At 38.7% G+C, this 13756-nt stretch overlaps 1 protein-coding gene across 13 annotated transcripts in view; it reads left to right on the top strand.

The window, feature by feature from the left end:
- PARD3 (par-3 family cell polarity regulator) overlaps window positions 1-13756 on the top strand; it is a 683059-nt gene that overhangs the window by 421141 nt on the left and 248162 nt on the right. For all 13 annotated transcript variants that reach the window (XM_075922689.2, XM_075922683.2, XM_075922685.2 and 10 more), the window contains 2 exons: window positions 2248-2376; window positions 6823-6861. In XM_075922689.2, coding sequence (XP_075778804.2) covers window positions 2248-2376; window positions 6823-6861 — 168 coding nt within the window. The remainder of the gene's footprint in view (window positions 1-2247; window positions 2377-6822; window positions 6862-13756) is intronic.

The raw sequence follows: 13756 nt of genomic DNA, 5'->3' as shown, positions 1-13756 counted from the left end.
CATATCTTCTTTCTCTCAGATTTCTTTTGTCATTTCTGCGCTTGATATCAGTGCATTTACCATTTGTCTGTTGCCAGCCGAGTACTTGTGACAAGGTGCTAGGAGCCTAGAACTGATGCTGCATTGTGGTCGCTAAGGCTGTGTCTACACTGCAGTGCCAGTTATTCCAAAATAACAAGGAGCAGGTCTACACTGCAAGCCATTATTTCAAAATAATGGCAAGCTGGAGGACCTCTTACTTCGACTCCTGCAACCCTCATTTCACGAGGAGTAAGGGAAGTTGAAAGAAGAGTATTCTTCCTTCAACTTCCTGCAACGTAGACTGCGCCAAAAGCCAAATTAAGCTATTTCGACTTAAGCTACGCAATTGACATAGCTCGAGTTGCGTAGTGTAATTCAACTTTTGCCTTTCAGTGTAGATGTGTCCTAAGAAACTAGCTATCCCCCTTCAGTGTGGGCTTAATTGACAAATGGGTGTTCAATGGCTTAATGGGGCTGATAAACTTGTGAATACAATCAACCTATCAGAGAGCAGCAGTTAAAGGAGAGGAAGGAAGTGCAAGGGGCGGGAATTGGCAGGGTTTTGGACAATGGTGCCCAAACTTTTTACATTGTGTCCTCCCTTTCCCATCAGGGTTTGGGCTGTAGGCTGTAGTTAGGGCCAGGAATAAATGTTTTGGAGTGGAGCTGTGGTCGGGCCAGGCCCTGAGGCCAGGGCTGTAGCAGGAGGTTGGGTCTGAGACCAGAAGGAGAGCTGTGGGAGGGGCGAGGAGGGGATCATGGTTGGGCACAGAACAGCGCCTTGGGCTTGGAGCTAGGGCTAGAGCATAGTCAGGGCAGAGTGCGGTTAGCTGGCACTGACTCTACACCTTGCATGGGTTCTGGCCCTGAACTCTGCCATCCTCCACCCGCAGACATTCCTCTATTCCAATGTTCCTTAAACTGTGTTCCGCGAGGCAGTAGGAGGTTTGCCACAGAGAATAACAGAGTTCAAAATGACCACCCTCAAAGGGGCAGGCGAATTTTTTTGCTTAACAAAAAAAATCCTTGGTGTTCCTCATAAAAAAAATTGTTTAGTGTTCTTTGGTCTTAAAAAGTTAAAGAAACATTGCTCTATTCCATCCTAGAGGAATATGTTGTGCTGTATGGGAAACATTGGGCCATAGGATGTCAGACTGAGCAGATTTTTCACCTTCTGTCCCTGAGGGGGCTAAGGGAAAAGTTTGTATCCAATTGTATGTTGTTGCACAAGGCTGTACTGATGAAATGATGATGGAAGGGGCCCAATAACTAATGCTCTGGTACTTACGTATCTGAAAACAATTAGCCTGTTTGTGATGGCCCCAGGTGTGGGAACTCTTGTTACAGTGCCATATATCCATACTATAATTTTTCAAGACACACTGGTGAACCAAAGACTCTTTTCTCATTCACAGTATTTCCTTTCCTACATTCCCTTTATTGCTGTTCTTCCCCCTCCCCACCTCATACCCGTCATTCTTTCTTCCTTCCCCAGGCTCCCCTCAAAGTCATGGTTTCATCCTCTTGTTACTTTGGTCTTTTCTAAATCTGAGACTCACCTCCTTATACCTGCACAGCAGCTAAATAAAAATTCACAAGGTCTGTTACCAGTTTTAGTTTGCTGATCCACCAACCTATGGAAAAACCTAAGACCGTGAAACTGACCAGAATTTACATATTTCACATTTTAATGTGCTTTGTGAATGGCAAAATGAAGTCAAAGGTATCTCTTGTAACTTTCAAAGTGAAATTGATTCCTATTCCAAGCAAGAATATCAGGGAGGAGGTATGAAGCAAAGGCTGTAAGTATGCCTAACCAACAGGGTTTTGCGTTCCACCTTATATCATGTTTATTTGAGCTTTCTTCATTCTGTTTTAAAGGGACAGATAGCCCTGCGAGGATACAAAATTGTTGTCTGCAAAAATGAGGGCAGATATCCTTATTGACTTCTTTTGTGATCATCTTTTTCTCTTGTTTGTTAGAAGTCATCATTAGAAATATGAGACCAGAACAATAAATATTATGCATCTTTCTGTAGATTCCTTGTGCCTACTGATCTCGTTATCCAGTTCAATGGGAGTTTTGCTGAGAGTAAATGCAGAATACTTACGTTAATTCCTTCTAAATTTATAACAAAGATTGGCCTCCAAATTAATTGTGATGGGTTATAGCAATATTTTCTAATGCTGGAGTCTTAGAAGTCATATGTGTTTTATTTGTCGCAGGTAAATGGAGTTGATTTAACAGGCAAAACTCAGGAGGAAGCTGTCTCCCTGCTGAGAAGCACCAAGATGGGAGGGACTGTGAGCCTTTTGATTTTCCGTCAGGAAGAAACATTCCATCCAAGGGAACTGGTGCGTAAAACAGAACATCTAGGAGATTTTAGATTAATTTAAGCAAGAGGTCTGGTCCTGATATTGGCTAGTAAATTTGTATGATCAGAAACGAAGACAAAAAATCAGTTTTTGTTATTCTCTGGTCAAGTTAACTTTATATGAACATTTTTATTTTTATTTTTTTAGCTCTGGTCTTAGATTTGGATATTCACTATAATATGTGAATGGGAGTTTAAAAATCAGATTCTGGTGGTATTTTCAGTGACAGAATATTAATTATAATAAAGCAAAATATTGCATGGACTTTACATTAATACATGAGAAAAGTGGATTTTGTCCATAACTTTTACACTCGTGAGTCTGTGTATGATAATTTGCCATTTGTCCTATCACTTGATCAAAAACATTTTAGAGGATTTAAAACTAAGCCAAAATGGAACCTACGAATGCTATGGTACCAAAAGAGGAATTTGCAAGCAAAAAAGGTTATTATTTTAATAGAAAGCATCCCCTGTGTTTTATGGAACCCCACCGTTATTAATTTAGCAAGGTAATTCAGAGAAAGTATTCTGAATAATTTGAGTGAAATGAAACAATCGTATATTACAACACCTGTTCGACTTGCAAAGTGTATACACATATTTCCCTGATTATTACCCAGGCTAACTTCTGTTATAAAAAAGTAGATTATGAATATAAACTGTATTATGTTCTATATTCAGAGTGCTGTAGTTTTAAATATATTGCTATAAAATAAATTGTGTGGCTGCATTCTCATAAATAGGCAGAGTAAGAGGAACTGCTCTCTTCTCTTTTGATGCTATGAACAATTTTTTTTCATTTCTACTGGATTTTTAGTATCTTGAGTGCAAAAATGATGAATTTTTATATTTTACCATTTTAAGGCATTTAATATCAGTCTTTGTCTTTCAAAAGAGCATTTAACCCTAAAAAACTGTAGTGGCTAAGAATGCTGCAAATAAAGCTACATTTGTTAACTTAATCCTTTTGGAATGCGAGTTCAGGTACTGCTATGTCATGCTTTATGAAAATTTTCCTTTAAAGACTGAATCAAATTGAATAGTATGGAAATTGAATCACACGCCTTTGAATGGCTGGAACTGTGGAAGCAGTCAGTTTATAAGCTTCTGTGATGTAATTTTCACAATATTGGTAACGGACAGTAAAGGCTAGAAATACTTTTGTGTGTGTTGTAAATAAACTCTTAGAAGAAAGAGCATAACATTATTTTGTGTATATATTATTCCTATATTGATTTTAATGTTATAAAGCATAATTAATAGTAATGCATATAAACTCCTGTAAAGATTATATTTCCTTGTATATAGAATAGCCTCGAAGTACATGTTAACCTTACTCTGTAATCAGTTTAATTTTAGTTTTAACTTTTATTGCATATTTTTTTACATCAGAAAGCGAATCAATCCTTTTAAATTAGTTGGGCCACAGCAGCCTCCCTGCAGCTGCTCATCTGATGCCAGTCCCTGTGCTATTTCGACCAAAGTCAGTATAGAAGAATCACATTGTTCACGGGAGGTGGTAGATGGAGAAATCTTTACTTGCCTACATAATCAGAGGTCTAGATCATAAGCTGGTGTAAATTGCTATCACTCTAGTAGAACTACAGCAAAATATGCTAGCTGAGATTCTAATCTAGTGTGTGATGAACCCTGATTGCTTAAAGATTTGTACATTCACACCCTGGCATGAGCAAATTCTAGTTCTGCTCTGCCGTCATCTGTCATAGGGCTTAATGAACAGCAGGAGAAGAAAGGTGGTGGGGGAGCTACTGAACTGAAACTTGTTCTGAAGTGGTGCTTTTCCCTCTGCTAGTGAGAAATAATAAAGGCAGTTTGTTTGAACACAATTCAATTTACAGACTTTTAACAGAACTTCACATAAAGATTTGTATGATGGGAAAGATTATCTAAATATATGTATGCGCATTTAATGATGAAAGTAATTTTTTTCATGTGGTCCAATTTGTCCTTTGTGTCCTTCCCACCTTCCCTCCATCTTTTCCACATTGCTTTACTTTTTCTTATAAAGAATGTTATAAGCATATTTAATGAGCAACATAGAAACAGAGTTTTTCTTACTATAAATACGCCATGAAACATTTACTTAATAATCATCCAGTGCATAAAGCAGTGGACTGGGAGTTGTCTGCTGACAGGAGCTCAATATTACAGCCATTTACACTTTAGCTACTCTTGTCAGAGTTCTTTAGATTTGATTTGGGAAGTCAGGAGTTGTGGGTTCTGCTTTCTGTATGACTTCTGACACATCACTTAGCCAAACTTTCCCTTATAAGAAAACTTACCTACGCCATGGGAGAGTTGTGACGCTTAATGTCTTTAGAGTGCGTTGAAATCGTTGGCTGGGAGGAACTATGGAAATACATAGTATTATTTATATATGGGTAATTAAGGGAATGTTTAAGCAAAGACTGTCTTGGTTTTCTATAAAATCTGTACAGTTTGTATTGTCATATGTGTGCATGAGAGAGAATAATCGTTCAGCTCCAGAAGCACTGAAACCTGCACTTGCATGATCAGGACACTCAGGCGAATAAACAAATGCAGGGGAGAGTTCCAAGGGTAGGTTGCTATTTTATTAATATTAACTGATGGGACAGGCAATCATGCCCTCCCCCAAAATAGCAGCCATTTTCTTGGGTCCATTGTCTTTTTAAATGGTGTCTTGCCACATAGAAAATCTGGGGTAACCCTTTAAATTCATGGTGTCCAATCAGTTTAATAGCCATTATAGTGGATATGCTATAGCAGAGTAGAACACACATAAGAACCCCCATACTGGATCAGATTGAAGGTCCATCTGGCCCATTATCCTGTCTTCGAACAGTGGCCAATGCCAGATGCCCAAGAGGGAGTGAACAGAAACAGGTAATCAAGTGATCTATCTCCTGTCATCCATTTCCAGCCCCTGACAAACAGAGGGTAGGGACACCATTCCTGCCTGTTTTGGCTAATAAGTATTGATTGACCTAACCTGCATGAATTTATCTAGTTCTTTCTTGCACTCTGTTAAAGTTCTGGTCTTCACAACCTCCTCTGGCAAGGAGTTTGACAGGTTGACTGAGTGTTGCGTGAAGAAAACCTTTTTTGTTTGTTTTAAACTAGCCGCATTCAAACTGCCAAATAGCCACATTGTTCAAGACAACTAGCCACACTCAACCGGCCAAATTGCCACATGTAGCTAGTGTGTTGGTCGCCACAGCTCTGAAGCCTAACCGACAGGACACAGAATCCTCATACACTGAATCCTCTTGCCATCCCCCATGAGAGGAATGAGGATGCCCTTTCTTCCCAGTCGTCAGAGGATACAAGTTGTATTATAGCTCTGAGAACATAGCTCTTTAGTTCAAGCTCCAGAGGCCTCAGTTTCAGTTAGATGCAGATTAAGGCTCCCGTTTGCCTTATGAAGTAGAAGTTCCACCTGCAAAATTTAAAATCTTTTGCTTATCTCTGACCCTTTTTTATTTTTTATCCTCATTGGACACTGGCTGCAAGTTGCAGCTGACTAGACATTGACATATTTCTCTGTGAAAGAACACACTCATTAAAGTTCTTTTCTTACTCCCAGTCCTTTATGTCCCCCTCTTCCCCCCCCCCCCCCAAAAAAGGCTATCCTGTATGCTGCAAAGAAGCCAGGATATATCAAATAAGCCATCTTGACATTTTTTACTAGAGGGGGAAAAGTCCTGGCAAAGCTGTCCATTTGGCTAGACCCACAGGATGAAATACAGCTCAGTGATACCTGAACCAGAGAAAGGGAAGGCTGGGTGGCAATAGTGGCAAGATAGCCACTAGATGTCTGCGTGGGCCTGAGCCTGAGAGAGCCAGTCGGTTTCATCTCCAAACTGGCCAGTATGAGGAAGAATAATTTTCCCAAGGCACATATCCACATGCACACTTAGACTTAAGGAGAAGCATGGGGGGAGGAGAGGAGGAGCCACATCTCCCCTGAGAGAGGTGTGGGGCATTTTGAAAGCAGATTTATTTGAAAATGTTTGCATAAGATTGTCCTGTTCTGTGCCATGTGAAGTGGCCTTAATTCAGCAAGGGATGGCCAGTGGAGAATTCCCCCAAGTAGGAGAAATGTCCTTTGGCATACAGATAGTGTGGACGGCTGGGCTTCCTGCACTGCCAACCATACCCTTATCACTTTGGGCAGAAATTGAGAGTACATAGGGGGTGTGAATGTGGCTATGTTCTGAGGTCAGGTGCAGTGGAATAAGTTTTGTTAGAGCTGTACCTATAGACTTCTTACTGTGCACTGGTGTTGGGTAGCTGGGGATCCAGGAGTACAGCCAGCTGCCTACAGTTTCCAGTGGCCTCTTTGTGCCATAATTGAAACCCTTTTCCTATGATTGCCTTATGTAGCCATGTTCTTATTTTCTTTTTGTTTTACTTCCTTTAGAATGCAGAACAAAGCCAGTCACAAATTCCAAAGGAAACGGTAAGAGCTTTGTCTTTTACATCTCAGAAGACTCCCAAAATATTAAAATATATATGGAACTTTTCCATATCAATTAAAGTTGTATAGACCCTCTTTTCACATTATATACTGTAGATGGCTCTCTCTAGCTTTACATTTTAAACTTCTTTTTATTATGTAATTTGCAATACTATTTGAAAGTCTCCTGGTCAGCAGGCAGAATGGGTAACCATTCAATACTTTAGTCAGATATTTTAAAGAATCATTGTTGAAAAACAAACAAGTAAATACCAAAAAAAAAATTTAGTTAGATTGTTTTGTATCTCTATCTCAAGCCATTGTTTGTTTCAAGTGATTTTCAAGGAACTGTGTTGTGAGTTCAGGAAGCAGCAAGATTTAGAAGGTTTGGATCGAGATCCATTGCAAAGATGTGTACAGAAATTTCCATAGATTCTTTAATGTACTCCAGACAGGAATACCAGTCTCTTAATATTAAGAATACTAAAATATACTTAGTTACTTATGTACTTCAAAAATGGATCGTCTTATGGAGCATTATAATAAAAATATAATATATATCTTTCATTTGTACAGTATCTTTCATACTGGCCATATCTCAAAAAGTTTCCTATTGTTATTTAACTTAACATTGTTATCTAAGATGTTTAGACTTAGAGGTAAGGGAGAAGAGAGCTCTGACTGGGATGTGTAGTAAAATGTGGAGTTAGTGTGATATAGAAAAGCTATTTTATGTGATAGCGCTCCTTCCCAACAAGGGTGATATTAGGTGCAGAGAGAAAGGGCAAGGCAAGCAATGAGCAGAAGAGGAGAAGGTAGTTTGGAAAGAGTCTTTTAAAAATTATGTCAAGGAGGATAATTTTGAATTGGACCCTGAGATACATTTCAGAATTGGGCAGCAGCATTTTCCAGATGTTTGGTAAACTGGAACTTGAGGAGGCCATGGAAAAAAGTAGTCAAAGTGACAGGAAACTGAAGACATATTTCTGAGTGAGGGAGGAAAAAAATGACCTCAGTTCTGGAATTTGAAAGTTAGAATTTATAACGGACAATGATCCTTCACCCACCTGCATATATTTTTAAATTATCTTTGTGTTGAAGTAATTACAAAAATAACAGTATTTTATAAGTATCATATACATGGTATAATTTAGACCGGTGTTTCTTAAACTGTGTTTCTTAAAGCGAGGCAGTCAGAGTTGTGCTGCAGAGAGAGCAGAATTCAAAATGGCCCCTTTTTTGGGGGGAGGGAGTCTCAACAACTTCTCGGGAGGCTTTTTTTTTTTAATCAACAACTTTCCCTGGGGAATGGCCACCCTTAAAGGGGAAAGCCTCCTTTTTTTTTTTCTCTACTACTTTTCTGTGGGGGCTTTTTTTTTTTTTCCTCAACCAAAAAAAAAAAACTTTCTTCATGTTCCCCATAAAAAAAAATTGTTTGGTGTTCCTCGGTCTTAAAAAGTTTAAGAAACACTGATTTAGACATTTCTACAAAGGCAATTTTTCCCAGCTACAAATCAATAACACAGTTTCTGTTTGTTTTTTAATTCTTGTTTGTTTTGATGGTTTCCCCCGCTCTCCTTGGTTCTGCCTTCTTCCCCTGTGTAGTTTTCCTGTCTCTAGCTGTCAGACCTTTCAAAGTCAGCTTAGTTTTGCCCCCAGTTTTGGTTTTTATGACTCTAGTTGTAAGTTTTGTGTCATGGAATTGACAGTATAAGGCAGAGCAAAAATAGTAGCCATAAGGGCAATGAAGATGCTGGACCTATGTAGATCAGGAGAGACAGGTGAAGTACAAAAATAACTACTTTTTCAGATTTATTATTCATGGTAGTTTTGTACAGTGTGTATAATTTTTAAATATTTGTTGAAATCACAGCTCAGGAATAGAACTTACTGTAGATAATAAATATTGCAAAAACATAAGGGCATGATTCAGTTGTGCATTATTCCAGATTTACACTGATGAAATTTCAATGGCTTCAATAAAGTTATACCAGTAAAAATGTAAAGTAGTTCAGTAGACAATCAGGAACCTTCTCTCCCCTCCCCCCCCCCCCCATATTTAAAAATTAGTTTTTACTTTGCTTATCCATGGGCTCTGAAATCTTTAAATATGAGTTATTCCTTGCCAGCCAGTCCAGAAGAGTAGTGTCTTGAGAGCTCCTTCTTTCCTAAGATTATGCTCTGATTATTCCCAGTATAACAACAATCAAGAGCTTCCCCAAGGCATCAACCCTGCAGGATCTAAATTTGTTCATCAGTCACCCACCAAGAAGTGCACCTTTATTTCTATCTTCAACCAAGCCCTAGCTAAGCATAAGGTTGAACCTTCACTGATGAAGAAGAAAGAAGCCAAATTACTCCTAAACCATGGGTCTTGCTTATATGACATTTTGAAATTTTGGTTTCATAAGCTGTACCATTTTGATTGCCTATAACAAAACAAAATTGAAGAGATGTACCTGTAGCTCAACAGGATGATTGGAATGTAAGAGATTTGCCCATGATATAAAAACTAGTAATTTGCCATTCCATTTCTGTTTTGAAGCATAATTAATCTTAATTCAGAGCTTTGAAATAAGCTATTAATTATATTGTGTAAAACATCTGCCAATTAGTTCTCTCCCTTCTGTTTGCAAGTCAGTTGTTTTTGAGTTTTATTTTGCATTTACAGTTGTTTTCCTCTGTTTATTTTCTAAATTCATATCTGCAAGTTACTTGCATGTTAGTGTACTACCAAGAAAACAATGATTACCAACTACTTGAGAATTTTACATTGAAGAGAGTGATCTTTTGCAGAAATTCTCCACCAGGTATATAGGACCTCTTAGGGGCCATGAGCATGTTTCAGGGGGTCTGCCAAAATAAACCAGAGAAGGGCCAGTGTTAGGGCAGCCAAAGCCTGAACAACTTAACTTGCGGGCTGCTTGTGGGAGCATGGGACCCTGGGCACTTACACTGCTTGATACCCCTAATACTGGTCTGGGCTTTTAATCTGCTGTATGTCCTGAAAAAACATTTGTTGTAACACTAGTAGGCTGTGGAATTTTTGTAGTAAGTTGCAGGGCAGGCGGGCTCAGAAAGGTAAGTGTTGAGATGCCCTGGTTTAGTGGTCAGAGAAGGGAAATGAGAATTGAAATTCTTGGACTCCGTTTCTTGACTCTTCTGCTGATTAGTGAGTAACAATGGGAAAATCAGTCTCTCTTTATGCAGTTTTTACTTCTATAAAATTGGTATAAGTTAAACTTAATTCCAAAACTGGGTGGTGGTGAAATTTGACTAATGTCTCATTTCCTACAGTTCTAGCTAAATATTAGATGACTTTGTGGTTAAGGCACTGGTTTGGTCATCAGATCCCTGTTTGTATCCTGTCTCTGACAAAGACTTCCTCCATGGTGTGGGTGTTTTTTTTTGTTTTGGTTTGGTTTTTTGTGTGCTGTGAACACAAGTATAACGCTAAAAGGGAATAATACTCCTTGCCTTAGAAGGTTGTTAGAGAGAAATTCAAAGATGTTTGTAAAGCACTCATATATTGAAATAAGGGAGATATCTTAGCAATTACCTAGGAAAACATGCTTTGCATATAGTTGTGAAGAATTCACGAATGAAAGGATTGATAGTTGAAAACTTATTAGAGATCTGTCCCCAGAGCTGTTGTTATACTTCAAAGGCAAAAGCACTGTGTAACACAGGGCCATCAGGGGACTCAAGTAGTCAGTCCCCCACTGACCCCAGGCTCCATGCAGTGCTGCCGCTTTGAAACGCCACTTGGAGCCCTGCGTCAGGCTCCACACGTGCCGAATGGAGCCCGGGGTCAGCAGGGTAGTCGCCAGCTGACACTGGGCTCCATGCAGCGCTGCCGCTTTGACGTACCCTCTCCTCTCCCCTCCCCCTCTTGCTGCCTCTTTCTGATAGATGCAGCAAGGCGGGAAAGCAACTAGTCGACTAGTGTCAACTAGTCGTTCACATCCCTAATGCTGTATCTGGTGAAAAGTTTCAGCCTATATACATATACTGAGGACAGCACTGACTTCATTTCACGTGGGCTGTTAATACCAGATGGGAAGAAGTTTCATGCTGATGAGGATGACCGTGTTATTTTCTCTTATGCCGAGTGTGTAAATTGTGAATATTTAATGCTGATTTTTTTATATATATAAAACTTTTTGCATATACAGGAAGATTTGTAGCCTGTCTTTTCTAATAATGTGGCACTGATAACATGGAATGTGAGAATAATTACACCAGCTTCAAAGTTTTTTGAGGGGATAATTTTAAATGACTTCAGATTACATTTTTAATAAAGATGAAATCTAAGAAACTGATAGCTTTAAAAAAAGAGAGAATCAATAATTTTCTGCAGGATACTACTCTGTTTAGTCTCTCATTTACCATTGGATATACAGTATTATTGAATGGCTTATATGGAGTATTAATGAAGAGAGCTGAGCCAACAGTCCACAGTGAATAATTTATATAAGAAATGAATGAATGAATAATTTCCGTGAATGATTTCCATCCTGTAGTCAGTCATAAGCAGCTTAAAGTTTAAGATACTTGAAATTCAAAATTCAATGTGTTGGTTAGAATTTTATTGGACATATAGGTCACATAGTATTTTGTGCAGTGGTTTTCAACCTTTTTTTCTCATGACCCAGTTGAAGAAAATAATTGATGCTCACACACCAACATAATTTGACTGGAGTGTGGGCTCTGGGATGGAACTGAGGATGACAGCATTGGGGACGTAGGAAAGGATTCCAGCTTTTGAGGGTGGGTCATGAGTGGGGTAAACGGGGCTTACCTTGAGTGGCTCCTGATCAGCTGTGCAGTGGGGTTGTTAAGGCACCGCAGAAACAGCCAACAGCAGGTTCCCAGGCAATGGAAGTGTGGAGTTAGTGCTCATGAGGAAGCCTCCTGGCTGGGAGTGGAGTCCACAGCGAAGTCTCCTCCCTTAGAGTTATGCAGGCAGCCCTTGCCTTCCTGGCTTCCAGAGTGTAAAAGACACAATTAACCAATAAAAATCCATTTATCAGATAAACGGTTATTCATTTGCACTCAAACTTCATTACTGCAAAGCCAGGATTTTTTTCCTTTGATTTTCTGGCTTTCTTTCAGATGTCAATCACCTTTCACTGTCTTCCTGGTCATGCCATGGGAGAAGGGCTCAGGATTAGGATTGTATGTGATTAATGTGCTGGGCATTCAAGTTTTTTCATGAACATGAAAGGGAACCCATTTAATGGGTTTTCTGGGTTGAGTCATTGGATTAGGGCCCAGGTTTTCAGTTCTACAGAATAGAAGTCTGAGAAGTATCCAGGTTTCTTCTACTATTTATAGATTTATTACATACTATGGGATAAGTTTAACAGAGATTTAATGTGTCCATTGTAATGGCTACTACTGCATCATCTGTGTGATAGCTGATAATTATTACAGTGATTACACTACTTCACAGATTTTAGAAATGTATGATGAGCAGGACATATATGGCAGTGGTTCTCAGTCAGGGGAACCCAGGATACATCAACTCATCTAGACACTTACTTAGGTTTACAAAAGCTACCAGAAAAGCACTAGCCAGTGAGTAAAAACTAAAATTTGCTGTTCTGCGTCCTACTGAAATGTCAGTACAATATTTATATTTCAATCTATTTATTTTTATAATGACCTTGTAAAAATGAGAAAGTAAGCAATTATTCAGTATTAGTGTGGTGTGACACTTGTAATTTTAAGTCTGATTTTGCAAGTTAGGTAGCTTTTAAGTGAGATGAAACTTGGGGTATGCCAAACAGATCACAACCCGGAAAGGGGTGCAGTAGTCTGGAAAGATGGAGAATGACTAGTTTATAGCGTTCTGATCAATTGATGTAAATATTGATTTTAAAGTTATAGCAGTCACCTTAGGTGAATAAATCCACTTTTAAGAACAGTAGTTGTATGATCATAAAAAGAAAAAATATTAGTATAGACAAGCAGTGGTATTCTTATATCCAGGTAAATAAGAAAACAGGTGGAAATACTTAGACTTCTGCTTTCACAAAGCTTTGATTTCATGCTGAATGAATATCACATTAGCATTTTTGTTCCTTTGAAAAATGCTTGCAAAATATTCTTTCTCTTGACTTTTATTATCCATTTTAAGCATTAAATTGAAAGCATCTTTGAAGATGGTATATATGTTTTTGCGGTTAAATTGAAATTTCTTTAGCATGACCATGAACCCAAATCTTTTGCTTTAAAATGAATCACAACTAGTGAGAGAGCAGATTACTTCAGTGCTGATTCAGTAAAACACTGTTTATAAACAAATTGAATTTAACTTCTGTATGAGATGCAAATAATTTCTCTTTGCTGGGGTTAAAATTTAAGTGGCCTGTAATCCAGACATATGTGGGGAAACTAACACAGTGAGGCACAGCTTATCCAGTAAGTTCTTGGACTGCATTGGAGAACATTTTTTATTTCAGAAGGCTGAGAAAGCTGCTGGGGGGGGGGGTGGGGGGTGGGAAGGGGGAGCTGTTCTAGATTTGATTTTAACCAATAGGGAGGCACTGGTTAAAAATTTGAAAGTGGAAGGCAGCTGGGTGAAAGTGATCATGAAATCATAGAATTCATGATACTAAGGAATGGTAGAAGGGAGGACAGCAATATAGATACAATGGATTTCAGGAAGGCAGATTTTAGTAAACTTAGAGAGCTGGTAGGGAAGGTCCCATGGGAAGCAAGACTAAGAGGAAAAACAGTTGAAGAGAGTTGGCAGTTTTTCAAAGGTATGTTTTTAAGGGCCCAAAAGCAAACCATTCCATTGAGTAGAAAAGAAAGAAAGTTTGTCAAAAGACCACCTTGGCTAACTAGGAGATCTTGCACAATCTAAAAATCCAAAAGGATTCCTATAAAA

This window comes from Pelodiscus sinensis, chromosome 2, assembly GCF_052426305.1.
Source record: "Pelodiscus sinensis isolate ZL-2025 chromosome 2, ASM5242630v1, whole genome shotgun sequence".
Lineage (NCBI taxonomy): Eukaryota > Metazoa > Chordata > Testudines > Trionychidae > Pelodiscus > Pelodiscus sinensis.
This window is presented reverse-complemented; position numbering and strand designations above follow the sequence as displayed.